Below are 21,102 nucleotides of genomic sequence, written 5' to 3'. Positions count from 1 at the left end.
GAGTCGAGGTGGACTGAGTTCTTTGGCCCAGATGTTTCCCCGAAAGGCAGCTGGAGGTGCCTGTACAAGCCGCCTGCTAAAAAGCGGACAGCAGAACTCCATTGGAGGGTTGTACATGGGGCAATAGCTCCAAACAGACACAGAGCACACCTGGATCCACACCTGGGGGAGGAGTGTGCTTTCCGCTGTCAGACTGAGATCCTGCTACACTTATTTGTTCAGTGTCCTCGGCTCTCAGCACTCTTTGAACTTTCAAAAACATGGTTTCAGAGTCTTGGAGAGGACTTTTCTTTCAGTTTATTTATATTTAGTCCAAAGTACTGCACAAAAAGGAAGGCTGTCCATACACTGGTAAACTTTTCATCCGGTTCTGCCAAGCTGGCCATTTGGCTGACACACAGGAATCGGGCTCAGGGTACCGGTAGTGAGGAGCCGGTGAAAGTTCTGGGGGGACTGTTGAAGGCCCGACTCAGGGTGGAACACTCCTACTACCAGACGGTGGACAATATACAGGCCTTCTGGGACAGATGGACTATTGGAAGCATTTTATGCTCAGTGAATTTCTAAGCAGAGAAACATATTGATCATTGTGATTGATTGTTCTTTTGTTCTTTGATGCTTTATTTTTGGTTATTTTGTTTTGTTTCGACTTGAAGATTTTCTTTCTTTTCCCATTTTTTGCTTTTCAAGTGATGTTTTAGAGTGATTTCTGTTTTCCCTGCAATGGTGTCATGAAAGGACTTTGAAAACCTCTCCTCTCCTCTCCTCTTCCTCTTCCTTTCCTCTTCCTTTCCTCTTCCTCTTCCTCTCCTCTCCTCTCCTCTCCTCTCCTCTCCTCTCCTCTCCTCTCCTCTCCTCTCCTCTCCTCTCCTCTTCCTCTCCTCTTCCTTTCCTGGTTACTAACCACAGCTCTTTAACTGAAAGCACCTCCAGTCCATCTCTCGGTCCATTAGTGTAGCCAGATGGGGGAGGTTGTGTCCTGGCGGCGATGTGTGACCCTCCTCTGATTAATAGAGTAGGTGAGGTTAAAGGTGCAGAGCACCTACCCCCTCCCCCCCATTCATTACCTCATTAGGATGGCCCACAGTGAAAGGTGATCTCCCTCATTATATCTCAATGAAGGGGGCTGAACTCCACCAGTGTGAGCCGTCCGCTCGCTGCTTTCACTCTCCACCTGTCTGGTTCCTCTGCTCCACATAAAGTCACACCACTTCACACAGCGGCCGGGCTGCAGGAGAGGAATTCACCTGGTGACTCACCTGCAGCTGAGTCATGCTCCATTTATCCATTTACAGCGTAGGATACAGCAGCAGATACATGTGTGTGTTTGTTTGAAACACTTGCGGGTGAAAGGTGAACCCGGTTTGTTTGAATTAGTCCTTTATTCTTGCTAATTGAGAGGGTTTTATTTGTGAGTCCAGATTCCAGCTATGTTTGTTTTTCCTTGATGGTTAGTTTTTCCCGTTCAGCCTGTCCTTCTAATCACACCATGTTTATTCACACGAGTGCAGATTCCTGTGTGAAGTAATTCCAATGATCTTTCAAATTAAATACTTTTTTTAAGTCACGGAAAAACTGAAAGAGAAAACATGAAAATGTTGGAGAAGGAAGAAACCTACAACTATGACATAAATACAGGCTGAAAGATTTTTCTTGGATATACAGATTGAATTCTTATTTTAAATGAAGTAATATTCAATATTTTTGAACTGTTCAAATATTATCAATACTAATATTAATGTATTAAATCCTGATATAAGTTCTTCCTTTGTACCATTTCTCTCAGAAAAAGTATTTAAAGCACATTAATTAGCTGCTGGAGGAGGACATGTTCCTTCATTACAGTGAACAAGGGTGCTCTGTGTGTGTGTGTGTGTGTGTGTGTGTGTGTGTGCGTGTGCACGTGTACTCCAACCTTCTGCATATTGTGTGTTAATCCAGTTACTAAAAATAGTCCTCATCAAACACTCTATTCACTCCTGTTTGAGTAACGTTCGCTAAAAACTACAACACCCAGCTGTTACGGGGACATTTAAAAATAAACATGGCCTGTTTTGCAGAGGGAAGTATTCAGGATGTAAACATCTCTTCTAAGCGCTCTCTTTTAATTATTCACGCAACTACTTCTATACAGTAATTGTGTATACGTAACCTGATGTCACATATTAGTGTGTAATGCAGTCGGTGGACCATTCGACGATACCGTATCAGTGTCATGTTTCGCCTCACCTAAGCGTGAAAAGTACACGTATGTTTTCGGCTTAGACTGTATATAAAAGTGTTCGTAGCTTCCAGTTATGAAAAATGAGGCCGATGCAGAAGTGCATTAAGCTGCAATACCATCGAGTGCCCCTAGAGGCTCAAAAGAGCCTCCGGCTCCACATACTCCCATTCAACTTCTCTCATCAAATACAAAGTCAATAAAATGTCTCCACCAGTTATATCTGTGTTGTTAGCTAAAGTCACTCCTTTTTATTAGTTTTATAGCAGTCCATCTGAAAATAATAGTCATTAATTAGATATTAGGCCTCAAAAAGCAGGATGTTTGGGGGAGTCTCCGTTTGATTGACAAGTCTGTGGTGCACTCAGGCTTCCAATATAGGTGAGCGGGACGTAGTGTTTCCTCGCTCCTCCCCCAGCTCGTCCAAATATAACAAGATGACGAAGGCTGAAATACCGAACCATAGCTTTCACAACGCTAGTTTGTAAACCAATGGGTGACATCGGAAAATACTTACTTAAGTTAAATACGATGAATACATTATTTACGTAACTTACTTACATCAAGAAATCCATGTTGACTTTTGCTTCCTCATGGACTCAAACACTGGTTGTTTGGGTGAAAGTCTTGTGTTTCTTCCGTCCAAGCACTCCTCCCTGCTCAGACATTAGCACTCTGTACTTCGTCATATGACCTCCTTCTTTGACACTGGTCATACATGCGTGTACTTTTCACGCCTAAATGAAGCAAAACGTGACATGCGTTATCCTCCAGTGGACTGACAGGTGTATCGCCATGATACCTCATGGCTATACAACCCAATCCGACACCATGAATACCTTCGATGAGAAATTTTCCTAAAATATAAAGTAATGCCAGAGTTATCTTTCTAATGTGACCTGTTTTACTGTCTATGAATCCATGTTTTCATTTCCAAGAAGAAGAACGTGTTATTTCTTCGCTCCCTGCAGTCTGACTTTATATAATTAGATGTGTTCATTTATTTTAGCAGCAGCAGACAGAGGTGGATTCATAAAAAGACAAAACCTTGAATGATGTGTGTGTGATATGTGTCAGCGCATGCTTATATGCATATAGGTGCATGTATGCTGGAGTGTAACGGAGGCCTTGAATATTTATATATTTGTGCGTGCAGGGTTGGCTGCCTGCAGTGGGATAGAGGTGTTGGCGAGCGGGAGGGAAGATGGAGGGGAAAGAGAGAGTCCCTCAGGCGTGTCCGGGCTCTGATGGCTCCCCTGACAACCTCCTCTGTAATGGTCTCCCTCTCTCTCTGAGTGCTGTGAAATTGCAGGCCGGCGCTCTACAGCTGAGGACTCAGAGGAGACAAACGGCCTTTTAATTCAGAGCGCGGAGAGGTGACGGAGAGGGAGGCCCTAAGGGAGGGCTACCAATCAGACATCCATCATGCTAACCTCTCCCTGGGGACCGGCCCTGCCAAAGAGGGGCCCTGGAGGTGGTCTTGAGTGTACATGTGTGTGAGCGCGTACGCGTGTGCGCGCCTTTGGGGTTGAGGTTGCAGGGGATGGAGGTGGAGAGGGGAAGAGCCGGTCTGCTCAGGTGTCTGGGCTGTCATGGTGCAGGGTGTGTGTGTGTGTGTGTGTGTGTGTGTGTGTGTGTGTGTGTGTGTGTGTGTGTGTGTGTGTGTGTGTGTGTGTGTGTGAACTTTCGTATTTTTTCTTTTGCTTCACATTTATTTTCTATATCTACATTTTCATCCATTTCTTCATCTTTTGCCCTTCGAGGCTTCATTTCAGATGCTACTTCAGCAGCAAGGACTGTTTGTTTGTTTATTTATTTTTTAAATATTTTCCAAAATTTCAATTTCAATTGTTGCAGACACAAACCTTTTATTCTACCATCCTCAGTATGCACATTCTGTAGGAGGCCATACTGAAGGAAAAGCTCAGGGTTCAGGGTTTGTGGAAATTACTTGTGTTGTTTAAAATACGGCCTTTAGTCCCTGTGCATCGTAAATAAAAACACACTGAGAGGGAGAGGCACAGATGCAGCGCTGCTGCGATATTTTATAAAGACCTCTCAGTAAAGAAAAGGGACTGATGCTCAAGCCACTTCAGACATTGGTCCTTGAGAAGTATGTGTTTTGTGGTGGCCTTTACAAACACGTAAACAGTTGTGGTGCACCTGCAAAGTTCCCATCCACCAAAAACAAAGCCATAAATAAATAAATTCATCATAAAATAGTTCAGGAATTGAAAATTACTCTGGTATTATTTGAAACGCTTTATGAGTCCTCTTCTGTAACTTTTCCCCCAACTCGAAGGATTTCTGATCTTTAGTGCTGAATGACAATAATCCATCATTCAGCTCGCCAGATGCCGTGAATCCTTCTTTAAAAACGTTTTATACCACTAATAAAAATAGACAAAAAAATGGCTGTTTTCTGTGTTTGTTTATCACTGAGCTCTGAAGGTGGTGGAACTTGGAATCAATTCCAGGAGACAAGAAATTGACCTGTACTTTGTACTTGTTTTTTTTTTATTATTATTATTATTCAAAGAATTTCTGTGGTTTTCTTGAGTTTCGCTGCAGTGTTGTTGGAATGCCTCAGGTTGCTTCAGGTTTGTGTTTTTTTGCCATGAGCTAAGTGACGTGATACAACTGTTCCTTGTCAGAAGGAATAAGCGAAAAGAATGCTTATTAATTTCATGTTATTATCAGTGACTGCAGCTGAGCTACTGTTCAGTTTAATATGTACAGAGTTGACGTGACGGTGTATCGTAAGCCTCCCTCTGAAAGGAAGAGAGCCTGTTGCTGTCCTTGGTGCTGCCTGCCTTGAGCACCGCGGACAGCTCCACAGGTGAGCGTGTCTTTCTCTGGGTGGCGCTCGGACCGCACCAGAGAGCTGAACAAAGCCAAAGCAAACACAGCTTTTTGTTCCTTCACCCAGTCTGATGGAGCTACATTCAAACAGGAGAGCGGCTGCATGCTGGCGCCTTACATGCTCGTTTTTCCTCCTCAGTACGTCTCTCTCTTACTTTTTGTCTCTGCCTAATTTTACAGACTAAAGGTCACCGTGTTTGGAGCTGGGATAATTGGAGAAACTCATTCAGCCTTGTCTCTGTAAAGACCTGAAATATCCAGGTTAAAGCGCTGCTACCTGTAGGATAAATCCACACTCGTATTAGAGGTGGTGTTAGGATGGGGGAAAAAAAGAAAAAAAAACAGTAATTATAGACAGAGTCACAGCTGAGAGGAGGGGAACTCCTCTAGTGGGTCTGTACACCAGTTTAGGACGGAAGAGGACAGGGGACAGTACAGGGAGGAAATGAAGGAAGGAAGGAAGGAAGGAAGGAAGGAAGGAAGGAAGGAAGGAAGGAAGGAAGGAAGGAAGGAAGGACAGGATAGGATGGAAGAAATGGAGGAAGGGGGAAATGGAGAAAAGAGAAAGGAAAGAATTATAAAAGAAAGGAATAAAGAAAAGGAAGGGAGGAGAGAAGGAAGAACAGATGGAAGAAATGGAGGAAGAAGGGAAGAAATGGAGAAAAGAGAAAGGAAGGAAGTGTAAAAGAAAGAAATAAAGAAAGGGAGGAGAGAAGTAAGTAAAAAAGAAAGAAAGAAAGAAAGAAAGAAAGAAAGAAAGAAAGAAAGAAAGAAAGAAAGAAAGAAAGAAAGAAAGAAAGAAAGAAAGAAAGAAGAAAAGGAGAAAGAAAGTAGGTAACAAAGAAAGGAACAAAGAATTTGAGGAAGGAAGGAAAGTAGGAAGAAAGGTAACATGGCTTGAACATTTATTTTTAAGACTGTAAGTTGGTGGTTCAATATCTGGCTTCTACAGTCCACATGTCAGTGTCCTTGAGCAACACAAAGACACTGACTTTTGTTCTTTGGTGCTGTTGGGTTGGTTTTATATTTTACAAAATAATAATAATAATAATAAGAAAAATCTAATTTTTTTCATCTGAATATTAGAATCAGCTTATTAATATCAATGTAAAAATGATGAATTATTTAAAAAAAAAATAATAGATAGATATAGATAGATAACCTCTGCTGTTTCGTCTACATGTTGTCTATAATGACTGAGAATTCACACCTGACGTCATCCATGTGAATCTGCATTAATCAGCTGGTTCCAGTCTGATCCGTCCTCTAACGTGAATTAGCGTGTTGCTTGTTTGCTTAACTGCAGCGAACAGAACGAGTCTGTGGGTAAATATTGAAATGCGCTTCGATCGGTGGCCTCTCTGTTAAAGCCCCGACTGACCACACTCTCCTCTCCTCTCCTCTCCCTATTGATGAGCTGCAGCTAATCCATCGCATTTCCCTGTAAATAGCTTTCTGCATGAGAAAAGGCTCGCCCCCCTCTTTCCTCTCCCCCCTCTCCTCCTCAGCTCTCTCTCGCCGTAAGATGCATGCGCGTTTTGGCACCAGCCCGTGATAAGGCTGTTCGGTTTCTCCCAGATACGTCTGTTGCATATTGTGCAGGTAATTCCTCACCTTCATGTTTTTTTTGGTTTGGTTTTTTTTTTTTACATTTTAAGGTCCGTTAAATGCTGCAGAGGAGTTCCCAGTTTGACCTGCAGCTCTGAAGTCACCGACGTCTCCGTGACCCTCCGTGAAACCTACCTGCTGGCCTCCAGAAGCACCCTGCATCCACGGCCCAGGTATTTCTGCTTGAGGTCCGCTCGGAGGCTACAGCTATGAACGTGTAACCATAACAACTGCGCTCTGATTGGCTGTGCTGGCACGGGAATTAACAAGGGCGTCATCCAATCTGAGCGCAGGATGCGCGTCGCGCTGCAAACCTCGTGATAACCAGCACAGTGATGTGAAAGTGGCGACGTGAGGTGAGCCCGGAGGAAATGACTGGACCCAAAACAAAGCAGAGCGAGGGATGCTTTATTTCAAATAAACTGCTTTGAATGATGAGAGAAAAGATGTCCGGTTTGTCCATCACGCAGTGTGTCAGCTGGCGCAGCTGAGATTTCTCCTCCTCTGTCTGGATTGTGACAAACAGCAGGACAGCAGCCCACCAGGACCCGGACTATAACGGTTCCCGAGGATTGTCACTCCGCCGCCTCTGAACGGAGCTCCCTGTTTCCGCCTGACAGCACACCTCCCGGAGCCAAGACGTTGCTCCCCGGAGACCCGGGTTGCCCCAGTCCGAGCAGCACAGTCCGTGCGGGAAGGTCGGCTCTCGGCGTCCTGCAGGCCGGCGACATGATGGTCCATTGTGCCGGGTGCGAGCGGCCCATCCTGGACCGCTTCCTCCTCAACGTGCTGGACCGAGCCTGGCACGCCAAGTGCGTGCAGTGCTGTGAGTGCAGCTGCAACCTCACCGAGAAGTGCTTCTCCAGAGACGGAAAGCTCTATTGCAAAATGGACTTTTTCAGGTAACAGAGAGTCTGGAGTCCCAGTTCTTCAGAGTGTGGCTCTGATTCCGCTTCCACCGGAAAAAACAAAAACAAAAAAAACCGCTCCTTAACGCCACAGTGTGATGAAGAAAACATTTCTGTGGAGAAAATATTAATGAAAAAAAATACGACAGCAAATAAGATAAATAAAAAAATATCACCAAAAATGTCTAGCCCTCAAACTTTAGGCCTAAACTTAAATTCTGTGCATGCTTGGTCAGGTCAGAGGTTAAAACAGATCAGTTAAAACAGATCAGGCCTTATTTATTTAATAAAAGGATTAATGTAGAATAAATATAAAACTACAACTGATAAACTAATATTTAAGATTTTAATTCATCTCAGTAGTGACATTTTGTAAAATATTTTGGACTTCCGGACTGTGTGGCCTCAACAATACAAGACAGGATATCTGAAAATTAACTCCATTGTTTATCCACGTTCATCCTGAACTTTGCTTTTTTTTTTTTTTTTTTTTTTTTTAAATAGATCTATTTCCAGCTCCAGACAAACACTTTTTCAAACAGCCATTAGGCTATTAACTGCTCCACAATTCCCCAAAAGTGTTCCAGGTAATTGAGTGATAAGTGAAGCCCTTGTTTGTCCCCGCGCGCTCTCTTAGCATCATTTTCATTTGTATGTGTCACTTATTTTCTCCCAAATTGTCTAATGACATGTAAGACACATCAGCCTTTGTTGGTCCGGGCTATTATTGGCCTCGCGCGGCCTTGGCCATCATTTTAGCGCAGGTCCCATCAAGCGCCGGATTTAAATGGGCAGCCATTAGCCGGGCGAAACAGTAATCACCCTAATGTGTCCATTTGTTGTGTAAGTAGAGTTGTGCCCTTTTTCGCTGGGGGAGGCTCGGCCGCGCATGTGAAAGGAGGGACAGTGAAGCGATACCATTGCAAATGGGGGGACAAGCCTACATTAGTGTTAAAACAATGCACAACAAAAAGAAGAGGGCTTGGCTTAAGCACCCCCCTGGAGAGAGAATCCAGGTATACAGCAGGCCTCCAGCATCCAAAATATCTGTAAATAGAGCGTTTCTCTCTCCTCTTTAGAAATAAAAACCTCGTCCTCCTCTTTTCTCCTCCTCCTCCTCTCTCCCGGATTCATCCTGTCACATCAGGAGCGGAACTCTGCTGAATTTATTTGGGGCTATTTGTGTATCAAATTGATGAGTCTTCCCACCCAGTATTTAAGCGGGTGAATATGGATTAAGGGAAGATTTTCACGCTAAAATGCTCCTACTCTGCTTAATCCCATAATATATCCGCAGCTACAATGTGTTGATTGTCACTAATACGTTTTGCGTGGGGTTATTGTCAGAGCACCTCCATCAAAATTACCAGCTTTATTTTTTTATTCTATCTGTGAGGCTTTTTCACTTTGATAGTCTCATCGTCATTATTAATACAGAATCAGTCTGTTTTTATAGAGAAACAGAAGACAGGCTTTTATTTAGTGTTTTCTTTATTTAGAATATTTTGTTTACTTTACCATTATTATTATTATTATTATTATTATTATTATTATTATTATTATTATTATGTGTTGGTATTTGGAGTATTTTTTTTGCACGTGCATTATTTTGATTTTGTTAAAATTGTTCCTATTAGTGCGTATTGATAATTATTTTTATTATCACTGATAAAATATAAAAACATACATATAATAAACAGCCGATTGGTTTCAAACATTTTAGATATTTACATTTCTATGATGAGCTTTCTACCATTTGTAAACTGCTGTTGTCACCGAGTGTGTGGGATTAAACTAAATGTAAACTGGGGTTTATTTAAAGAATATTTATTTGTACCTAAATCTATTTTTAATTTTTGCTTCTTCTTTTTTTTTCTTTATCCAGGCGGTTTGGCACGAAATGCGCGGGCTGTCTGCAGGGAATCTCACCGAACGACTTGGTGCGCAAAGCCCGCAGCAAGGTGTTCCACCTGAACTGCTTTACCTGCATGGTGTGCAACAAGCAGCTGTCCACGGGAGAGGAGCTCTATGTCATAGACGAGAACAAATTTGTGTGCAAAGAAGATTATTTGAGCTCCGGGGCCATCAAGGAAGTTAGCCTGAACTCAGGTGAGCGAAGCGGCAAACAGGCCTGCGTGCGTTTCTCTGTGCGTCACGTGCGTGTTTTTGTCTCCAAATTTGAAAAAGGAATGAAAAAAAACACAACAATCTACTTTTGATAACCATGTTGTTTGTTTAATTTCAATAACATGTGGATGACTATAAGTATTATTATAAGAAATGTATCTGATAAATAAAATCGTTTTTCCAGGAGACAAAAGAAAAACAGAAGTGGGGGTTTTAAAATAAACTCCCAAGATTTTTTTTGTTGAGAACATTTCACAACAACCTTGTGAGATGAATAGTTTCAATATTTACCTCCTCAGAACAAAAGCTCGGTGTTATTGTGCGTTAGGGTCCGCTGGGATGCTGCTCCTCTCCACTGTCTATTCATCCTTAGAAAGAGCTCAGGAGGACAGCAGCCCCTCTCCAACCCCCAATCCCCCTTGTTTTATAGGGACACATTTTGTTCTGATGTGCTACAAAAATATGCTAATTAAATATCTGTTTCTGTAACCAGGTGATATTTCATCTTCTATTCTGAAATAATGTGTTTTCTGGGACTTTTTTTTTTTTTTGGCGTAATTCTATTTCTCGCTATTTTTCAGATATAATTTGTGTGTAAAATCTGAATTTTTTGGGGGGGCGGGATTTATTATGAAGAAAATACAAATATTTGATCAGAAGACACGTAAAAAAAATCTCACCCAAGTGGACAGAATTTAATTTATGGTTTTGAGAATAAAGTTTAATGCGTATTTTGGATGCGTAATATTGTGCGTCGCTGCTGCGCATCTCCAGGCCTGATTAAAATACCCCACACCACCACCACCACCACCACCCTCCCTCCCTCGTTGACATTTCGGATCGTGACCTTCCTCCTGTTTGTTTTCCGTCCCGTTCCCCAGTGTCGTCGTGTACAGACAGGAGTTTATCGCCGGATCTGCAGGACCCGACACAGGACGACATAAAGGAGACGGACAATTCTACGTCCTCAGATAAGGAAACGAACAATATTGAGAACGAGGAGCAGAACTCGGGGACCAAACGGCGGGGGCCCCGGACCACCATCAAGGCCAAGCAGCTGGAAACGTTAAAGGCTGCGTTTGTCGCCACGCCGAAACCGACCCGGCACATCCGGGAGCAGCTGGCCCAGGAAACGGGCCTGAACATGCGGGTGATCCAGGTGAGGCGAGCTGAGCTGGCTGTTGTTTCTGGATTCTTTGTGCGCCGATGGGGGTGGGGTGGGGGGGATGAGAGGGGGGGGGGGGTGCAGAGACAAAGACAAATTAGAGACAAATGACGGATTATAAATCAGTGAAATTACCTTTTAATTCCACTGAAATAAATGAAAGAATTAATTGAAGGCCTCTTTATCTATTAGAGAAATGTCACAACACGATGTGGACTATTAGCAGCACAAAAATCTAAATTTAAACTGTTTTTATATTTTATGGACTTATTTTAAGTAATAATGATGAAATAATGATAATTACTTTTAACACAGACTTTCCGTTTACATTTTAATATGTTTTGTCATAAAAATAAATATGGAAGCAGTGATTTTACAAAAATGCAATTGCTTCATTTTTAAATTAAAAAAAAATATGTTCCTTTTAGATTTTTCATAATTCATTGTTCTCATTTCACTTTTTATTTTTTTTTATAAAAACTGCCTCCTATTTACTAAAATCCTCGACATATTGTCTGAATTTAAGATCTTTAATTCTTTGGATTGATGCTTGGATGTTCTAAATACATAAAGAATGATGTTTATTTGGTTGCAAACAGCTGTTTACTTCAGTAATAACAGGCTACATGTTGCACAGCCGTGACATCAGCGAGAGGTGAGCCATGTTTTTGGCAGAGGTAAAGAGGAACCCCAGTTACAAACAACACAAGCCTTCACTGTGTTGGATCTGTGGGTGTGTGTGTGTGTGTGTGTGTGTTTGAGGAACACACACACACACACACACACACACACACGCACGCACACACACACACACACACACGCACGCACACGCACGCACGCACACACACACACGCACGCTGGGTGTCTGGGTGCAGAGTGTGTCAGGATGATTAGCACCATCTCTGCCAACTGTGATGTGGCTTTTTGTGCACTCACTGTAATTATCGCTGATTTCACAGATTTACATACTGCCCTCCCCGTTCCCACCTCCACGCTCTCACTCACTTCCAGCCCGCCTCATCCATATCATACACTGCAGCCAGCTGTGTGTGTGTGTGCGTGTGTGTGTGTGTGTGTGTGTGTGTGTGTGTGTGTGTGTGTGCATCAACAGAACTCAATCATCCAATCAATCAGTCAATAAGTCAGTCAGTCAGTTCGTCACTCTGTCCGTGATCCACTCCTCCTCCTCCTCCTCCTCCTACTCTTCCTCCTCCTCACACCCGTGTGTTGCTCGGAGCCAAAATGGAGGCTGTGTTTCGTCATCCTCCCTCCTCGTTCAGTGTGTGTTAAATACCATTGCTCTCAACGCGGGGAGCCCTGTGAGCCACGCTGCTTCTCCAGCATGTGTGTGTAATCCCTAAGCAACGCTCTCTCAAGGGAAGCGAGAGCATTTCCATAAAAATGTACCCTACAGTTAGACGATTGTTCTCAATAAGCAGGTGTTGCCGCTGCCGCTGGAGCACAGAGAGCACAGCCTAAGTGGTTTTAGGTGGGTTTTTTTTTTTTTTCCTCTGTGTGTGCATGTGTGTGTGTGTGTGTGTGTATGTGTTTTGGTTAATCTGGAGCACAGTGGGATTCTGCCTCTGGTGTAGCCTCACTAGTGTGAACATACATCATTATGCAGCAGCGATGCAAAGGCGAAACAAGAAATGTTATGTGCTTATAATGCAAAGACATTCTTCCATATGGTGCCGAGTTTTTGCAGATTTGAAAATCCTCCTTTGTTCTTCTTGAAAGTAAGTTTATTTAATCTGAGTGGATGCTCTGATTTACAGCTCTGACGGTTTATTTAAACTCTGAGGTTTGATAGGTTGAGTGTTTGGCTGCATTTACTCTGATATTCGTCTCATTTCTGCAACAAGACATTCAACAGAAAGTGTTTATTATTCTGTCTTTGTGTTTTCCAGACATATATTGTAACATTTCTGCTGTTGATTATGAGGAAACACTGATTTCATCCCACATATGTACGTCTGGTTTAGAAAAATGTTCATCTAAGATTGGATTTGACTTTTTCTGTTAACTGCAAATTAAACGATTTAACTCTTCTAAGAATTTAATCAACATAAATGCAGAGAGATATCTGTGATACAGCTGCAGTTCTAAATGGGTTTAAAAGTGTCGAAGAATCCAACACAACAGGTGCAGATGCAACCAAATTTAATCATCTGTAAGAAATAGTTTTGAATGAGAGCTCTTTAAGGATTAAAAAAAAGGACTTGACTTAGTGACACTTTATAATTCTGGTTTCAACACAAACTGTAACAGTGAAATGACCTGAAGTGAAGAATTGATCCACGTTACTGATGATCCATCAGCTGTGCTTCATGTGTTTTTTTCATGCAGGATGGAACTGAAACTTTCAACACTGTGATTTGCACCTTTGAGAAAACGCAGTAGAAGTTTAAATAAGAGCCGTGAGGAGCAGAAATAAAGACGGATGTAAACGTGTCTCTCTGCTCCGCTGCAGGTTTGGTTCCAGAACAGAAGATCCAAAGAACGGCGGATGAAGCAGCTGAGCGCTCTGGGGGCCCGGCGGCACGCCTTCTTCAGGGGTCCGAGGAGGATGAGGCCCTTAGGAGGCCGGCTGGAGGACCCGGACATTTTAGGACCGGGAGCCTACGGCTACTACGGAGGTAAGAAATCACTGCAGCGCTGGAAGAAATTTATTACACGTTTCTGCTGCAGCTTTAAATATTTCACCACGCCTGTTGGGTTCTTTACCTCCTGTAATATTAATGTGCAATATGAGGCCGTGTTTTGTTCAAACATCCTCGGTATCACACTCAAACACCAGCAGCACCAAACAAATATTTTATAGCTGCGGACTGGAATCTGGCTTCAGGGAAATGACAGAAAGATGTTATATACTACAGATGTGTCACTCCAGTGTCATTTATCTTGAATGTTTTCTTTAATGTACATGATTTATTCAAAAATACAATATATGATCTTTGATTTGACGCTTCAGTTAGTTTGCATGTCTTTTGTTAACTGATCCAAACACAACTAGAGGAATCTAAATAAAGTGTAAACCCTGCTTTAACTTTAACACGCTATCATCTGTTAAATAGCTTGGAGAATAAATGTGTAAACACAGCTACCAGCATGGGTGGCATACTTAGCACAAAAAAACTAAATGTAAATAGATTTATTTTAGATTTTTACTCTTTCAGAAAACAGAACTTCTAAAACAGCAGCTGTAAACATCAGAATTTATGAGATTCTGCAGCAGAAACATGTTCTGCTTCTTGCCTCTTAAATTTTATTCCAAGATGAAACTGATTAACTGAGAGTCATTTACAGATTATACAGCATCTGAGTGTCATTCGCTCTCTGAAAAGATGCTAATTTCCACCATAAACACACAACTGCAACGTCTTTAACAAATTGTTTTTACTAAAACAAGCAAAATCTTTGTAAAACTCAACAAACATAGAATAGATTAGTTCTTTTGAAAAATGTAAAATTGAACAGTGGATATCTTTATTTTGAAAAGAACTCCGGCTCACAGCTTCATGTCAGAATATACTTTTAATGTTGCGGTCTGAATCTCTCCAGACAACTCTTTGTTTATGAAGTATAAAAAGGTGTCGGCAGCATTTAGAACTACAAGGAAGTCGTGAAATCATGTCTTTTAGCTGGTTTATATGTGGTGAAAATGCTTAGAGGAGACTTTGGTGTTGCAATAATTTACAGACCACAATATTGTGAATTAAAAACAATTAACATCATTTATCTGCTGTTTAAAACTGATGAAATATTAACGCGACAGAAACATTATTAAATAGTAAAGGTTTCATTGGGTTTGAGGTGTGACTGGTTGGTTGTTTTCCTCGTGTGTAGAATGATTCACGGATGAAATGATGAGCTGTTTGCCTCGTGCTGTTTTCTTTTCTGATCACGTGTGCAGCAGTTGATCCTCCAGTTGGTGTAACGACACCTTCGAATCAATATTCTTTAAGAACACTTGGGAAAAAAAAAACTGGTCCACTGTATGAAGGAAGAATAATTTAAAGATAATAGCAGGTGGGCGGGAGATAACAACACAGCGCTAACACACTGAGCCGGAGGAATAAAGCAGATGCACCTGCCATGTATATCAGCAGTTTGTTTTTGATGGACAGTCTGAGAGCGGTGGTTTCTATGCAGCGCCGGCACATCCACCTGAAAGACCCTGGCATTGAGGATACAATAAACTGGAGCCGTCAAGGCTGCAACACCGAGTGGGAGGGTAAAACAGAGGACAAAACCTCCATCCCTCGCTCTCGGCTTTCTTGCTTTCTTCGCACGTTGCTTTTTCAAACCCTTTTGTGCGGCTGCAGCAGTGTTTGCAGCAGCTGCAGTGTTTGTAGCAGCAGCTGCATTGTTTGTAGCTGCAGCAGCAGTGTTTGCAGCACCAGTGTTTACAGCAGCAGTGTTTGCAGCAGCAGTGTTTGCAGCAGCAGTGTTTCCAGCAGTGTTTTCAGCTGCAGTGTTTGTAGCAGCAGCAGCAGCAGCAGTGTTTGCAGCAGCAATGTTTGCAGGCCGGCCTGCTCTCCTTTCTCTGAGCTCCCTGTGCTGCTCTGCTGCTGCTCACTGGAAAGAATGCCTGTGTGTGGTGGGATGCGTCTGCATGTGTGCGTAATTATAGTTTGCAGAGCTAACACTCCCCTCAACACCCTCGTCTCTCTCACCCCCACTCTCTCTCTCTCTCTCTCTCTGTCACACACAAACACACACACACAAACACACACCACAAGACCAGCTCGCTGCTTCCCCTCAAGGTCGGCCGAACCAGCAGGAGCCTGTTTGTGAGATCAAATAATGAGCTTGTTTGTGAAAGTCATCTCTTATTGTTTCACCTGATAATTTCCTGAATAAATGTTATGATTAGACTTCATATTTCTGGATATGTGAGGCGTTACATTCCGACTCTTGGCATTCAGACTGAAATAGCGGTGAGAAGAACATATGGTGGGAGTGAAGAAATGTTCGCGCTGCAGCGTCTGAGGCTTAGCTCTGATCTCAGTGAATTTCATGTATCTGAGGGCATGTGGAGCAGAGAGGGATGTAAATGTAGAATGTAGAGGAGGGGATTTGTTGTTAAAACTGTGTGATGCACAACATGTGGAGCGGATTCATCTTTTTCAAACTGCTTTTTTATGTGGAACAAACTTTAAAATATAGTTTCAGGGATTTTTTTTTTTATCACGTGATGTTTGAAAATGAGCCTTCGAACTTTTGTCATATGTCACAAGTCTCGTTGTTATTTCTCTGGATTCAGATGAGAACATTGTTGTCAGGTTCATGGTTCATGTTCATCTTTTGAAATGCTAGTGTTATTCGACCACAACATTTGGGGGAAATTTGTGAGTTAAACTCGCTAATTAACATGCTATATATCTGTTTTATTTTATTTGATGAAACCGTAGACTGTATATAAAAATGGATGTAGTCTCCTGGTCTGACAAGTGAAGCCAATGCGAAAGTGCACTGAAGTGCAATACCACTGTGAGCCACAAGGGGCTGGCTCCAAAAAACACTTCCTCTGATCAGTGTTGGTGGTCCTTCTGAAAATAATTCCAGTATTCAATAGATATTAGTACTCAAAGAGAGATGTGTTTAGGTGCGTGCCTGATTTGATTGAACTACGGGTGGGCGGGGCTTAGTGTCTTTGGGTTCTCAGTTAGATCCACCCCTCGCTCCTCCCCATCTCGTCCATATATGTTCACTTCTGGCTCCAAAAACCCAAGATGATAGCCTCTGCTTTTTGAGGTTTATTTTCTAAATAATGAGGGATTATTTTCAGATGGACCGCCAGAAAACTAATAAGAAGGAGTGACTTTAGCTAACAACACCGAGATAACTGGTGGAGACATTTTATTGACTTTGTATTTGATGAGAGAAGTTGAATGGGAGTCTATGGAGCCGGAGGTTTTTTTGGAGCCGACCTCTAGTGGCGCTTGGTGGTATTGCAGCTTAAAGCACTTCTGCGTTGGCCTAATTTTTCCGACCTAGAAACTACGAACACTTTTATATACAGTCTGTGGCTTCAACACAGCAGTTCACAACTGAAATGGGTGGTTTACCGCCTGGTTTAAACACCAAAGTGTCAACATAACAAATTTATTTTTGTTATTTTTTATTATGGCCAGTCATGTGCTGGACTATTTCTTGGACAGCTGCAGTAACTTACTGGAGTCTCTGCTGGTTGCCTAGCAACTCTACCGTGACGATTTAACTGTGTCCAAAACAGGAGATGGACATGGGAGGAGTTAAAGGGTGGATTTTGTCAGCTATCTAGGTGAGGTAGGCTAGCTGATAGCTGTTTACCCTCTTCCAGTGTTTGCGCTGAGCTAACGGTCTCCTGGTCATAGCATCATATTTGAGGCCAGTATTAATCAACTCATCTAACTATCGGTGTCGACTGGAAACCGTATTTGCTCTCTAAAATACCAAATTTACCCCAAAGAGCTGCTACGAGAGCCAGCAAGATAAATTCAGCTGCTGGTTTCTTGGTTACACCAATAACTGTCGTATCTTTTGGTCTTGTTGGTTCAAGTTTGGAGATCATTTGTGTCTGAGATGTCTGACTCCGATCCACGATCAAATGTTCAACAGCTACATGATCTGTTATCTAAAGGCAGCTGGACTTTGTTGAGTTTTTCTGAAGACGTTTCACCTCCGAAAGTTTTTTTTTTTTTTTTAACTTAATGAAGAACTGGCTACAGTGAGGTCGAGTAATTAACCAATCAACGATGACACTGTTTGTGTAGATACATCCGACATCATGACTGTTTCATTTTAGTTTTAATTCAAATTGTTCAACTCTCCGAGCACCAGAAACTAAATCCGCTCAGAGATAGAAATGAAAATAAACCCGGAGACGTCAAACATGAGTCGAAGACCCAGACGGTGCTGAAGCCTCTCAGAGCCACAAACACGCCACTCAGTGTCAAATGTACCGTGTGACTTTCTGTGAAAGCAACAAATTTGAAGCTGGATTCAGTTATTAATGTGTCAGTTTTCTGCTGCAGCACTTTGAAGGGAAAGTGGAGAAATTCTAGACAAGACGGTGTAAAGACATGAAATACAACTTTATTTAAAGAGAAAGGTTTAAACCTGAATGTTTAGGAACTATTTATAATAAATATTCAGTTGGTCAGTCGGTCCACCATTTTGGGCCGGACTGAAATAACGATGAGACTTGAATGCTGAGTTATGTTTTGTACATTCAGGGTCTCCAGAGGATGAATCCTACAGACTTCTCTTTATCGCTGAGATGATGGCGGTTGCTATTTGTTTGGAGGTTTTTTTTTGTGAAAAATTACACCATGCCACATTAATAAAGAAAATATTTACAGACTGTAGAAGACATTTTTCCAGCGTGGTACATTTGTGCGTTTGTTTTTATTGCAGAACTTCTTAATGATTTGCTCACAGTTAAGCAGACATAATGTGTTCCTGATTCTTGTCTTGTGATGCTGCACAATTGATATCGCTGCAAAAAATGAAAATAGCATGGGGTAAACCTGACACTGATGTCGGATGGAGTAGAGGTGGAGCAGCTTCAATGCTGGAAGCACCATAAAGTGGACGAAACTGTGGAGAGAAGTGTGAATAAAAGGGAAAAAAAATAATAAAATACACATAATCTATTAGTTTGTTTACAAAAAAGGAATATGCAACAGTTTTTAAATGGAAAAACTCCAAAATCGGATTATTCGTTGCTTTTTTTTTTTTCTTTGCTTTTTTTCTGTGATTTGAAACAAGCAATAAAAAGAGGCCAAATTGGGCTTCAGGTAGTTCTGATGTTTCACATTTTATAATAATAAAAAAAAAAAAAACTGAGAAAAGAAAACATCACATATTAATAGATTTCCTAGTTGCAGCTTGAATGCATGCAGTAAAGTCGAGTGATGTGTGTAGTGCAGGAAATAGCCAAAACCCGGTGAGGAGGGGTGGGGTGAGGGGGGGGCCTGGAAGCTGCATCACATGTGACGGCGGAGCTGCTGCAGGGATGCAGATTCTCATTCTAGAACTCCTCATCCAGATCCAGAAGTTTCAGCCGGGAATCCATCGAGGCGCCGCACGGCTGCGAGCTGAATGAGAGCGGGAGATGGATGCAGTGTGTGAGAGGCGGGAGAAGTGAGGTGGAGAGGTGTGGAGTTGTTTATACACTCAAATGAGGCTGTTGGAAAGCGGTTGGTTGGAATATTGGACATGATCAATGTCCCCACTTAGGCAGGGGAGGAGCTGCAGGCTGCTCCGGGGAGCTGTGCAGGTTTTATGTATATTTGATAGAAAGTCTAACTTGGTGTGTTCTCCTGTCCCTCCACAGAGTACCAGGGTGACTATTACGGACCAGGGAGTAACTACGACTTCTTCCCCCACGGCCCTCCGTCCTCACAGGCTCAGTCTCCAGCCGAGTCCCCCTACATCCTGGGCTCTGGAGCCATGGAGGGGTCGGGCCACCACCCGTCAGACGACCAAAGGTTCACGGACATGATCTCCCACGCGGAGACCCCGAGTCCAGAGCCGGGCCTACCGAGCTCTCTGCAGCCGGTCCCGGGGGAGGCGTACGGGGGCGGGCCAAGTCCTCCTTTCTCCCTGGCCAGTAACTCCAGCTACAGCGCTCCGATATCCCACCAAGGCCAGGAGATGGGGGAGACCACCGCCTGGTAAAAGCACAACCACACAGGGACCACTCATGGGTTGGATGTCAGCCCGCTTAATTCAGGAGATGAATAAAAAAACAACAACAACAACACGGGGTGAAGAGTACAGCTCACATTTCTACGGAGAACTTTTTAAAATCACAGACTGGTTTTCACAGTTGATGAACTGATGGACAGAAACGGGATAAAGTACTATTTGCTGCCCAGTAGACGCTCCAAAGCAAATCCCTTCCTGGATTTCTGGACTTGAAATGTTAGAGAAACAAAATGTTTGCGATTCCACCCAGCAAAAACGCTCCTCGCCTTCCCCTCGACGTTCACGAAGGTATCTTCTAGTGCTCCAGGAACATATTAGAGAGAAATGCCAAAGGGGATACGCTCACTTTTCTTTATTCATCACCACACTTTTTTCTTTTTTTTCTTTTTTTTTTAAACAAAGAGTTATTGCTTCAAATAATTATTCGTTTTCTCTGAGTTCAGACAAAGCAGCAGGTTTTAACGTTTCTAAAACGTTGCTCATTTTAAACGTCGTCTTATTTAAAACTGACAATACGTCAAATGACAGGCCGCTGCTTTACGGACACACTCTCACACACACACACACACACACACACACACACACACACACACACACACACACACACATACACACACACACGCTCACACACCTCGGGCACGCCGGTGACTTTCTTCAGCACACATCTCGGCTATAAGTCTCTTAATGCACAAAAAGCACTCTTGATCACAGCTTAAAACGAAGGATGTCTATACCATTATTCAAAACACGGACACAATTATACAGACACTTGTATCCCCCACCACGTACACACACGCACGCACGCACACGCACACACACACACACACACACACACACACACACACACACACACACAGACCTCACACCCGTGCAGGCGGCCCTGATAGTTCTGCTCCGCACACTGCTTCACCTGACCTTCCCTTTGTTACTGTCCTTTTTAAAAAACATGTTTTAATGGAAATGATTTTCAAAAGAACATTGAACCCATAATGGAGAATGTCCTTCAACAGCTGAGGTCTCCTTCCTCTAAAGAGACAAAACAAAAGAGGGGGCAGACAACATCTGTGACATTACCAGCGTCTGCTCCGAGGCGCCCGTCGCCATCTGGTGGCCGCTTCCTTTAAAGACACGCAGAGTCCGGCTGTTTGTGCACAAACAATCTTTTATTCTCTCATTTTTATTTTGCAGATAGATCAGGGCCACCGGTCATCATTTGAAAAAGTCAGCCTTTGTGAAAAACATATTAAAGGAAAGCAAACAATTTGAATACCAAAATTCCAGTTTTCCTCTTTCAGCGCTGTCTCATCGAACACATTCAAATATTATTTCCACATCATTTCTGTTTCCTTTGGACGTTGTACAAGATCTAGAAAGAATGTGTCTTATTTCTGACGGACGGAGATATTCTTGAATACAAAAGTGTGCATGTGCGTGCGTGTGTGTTTGAATGCTTGGATGTGTGTGTGTGTGTGTGTGTGTGTGTGTGTGTGTGTGTGTGTGTGTGTGTGTGTGTG

At 42.6% G+C, this 21,102-nt stretch overlaps 1 protein-coding gene across 1 annotated transcript in view; it reads left to right on the top strand.

The window, feature by feature from the left end:
- Positions 1–7,055: 7,055 nt before the first annotated feature.
- lhx5 (LIM homeobox 5) overlaps positions 7,056–21,102 on the top strand; it is a 14,123-nt gene continuing 76 nt past the window's right edge. The window contains exons 1-5 of the mRNA XM_069165186.1: positions 7,056–7,593; positions 9,485–9,708; positions 10,608–10,885; positions 13,362–13,527; positions 19,215–21,102. The exon at positions 19,215–21,102 is cut by the window's right edge and continues 76 nt beyond it. Coding sequence (XP_069021287.1) covers positions 7,421–7,593; positions 9,485–9,708; positions 10,608–10,885; positions 13,362–13,527; positions 19,215–19,558 — 1,185 coding nt within the window. The 5' untranslated portion in view covers positions 7,056–7,420 and the 3' untranslated portion in view covers positions 19,559–21,102. The remainder of the gene's footprint in view (positions 7,594–9,484; positions 9,709–10,607; positions 10,886–13,361; positions 13,528–19,214) is intronic.

This window comes from Embiotoca jacksoni, unplaced genomic scaffold (genome assembly GCF_022577435.1).
Source record: "Embiotoca jacksoni isolate LCO1_2020_lvr unplaced genomic scaffold, fEmbJac1.0.p SCAF_10, whole genome shotgun sequence".
In the NCBI taxonomy this organism is placed as follows: domain Eukaryota; kingdom Metazoa; phylum Chordata; class Actinopteri; family Embiotocidae; genus Embiotoca; species Embiotoca jacksoni.
The sequence above is the reverse complement of the archived record's forward strand: the minus strand, read 5'-3'. Positions and strand labels throughout refer to the sequence as shown.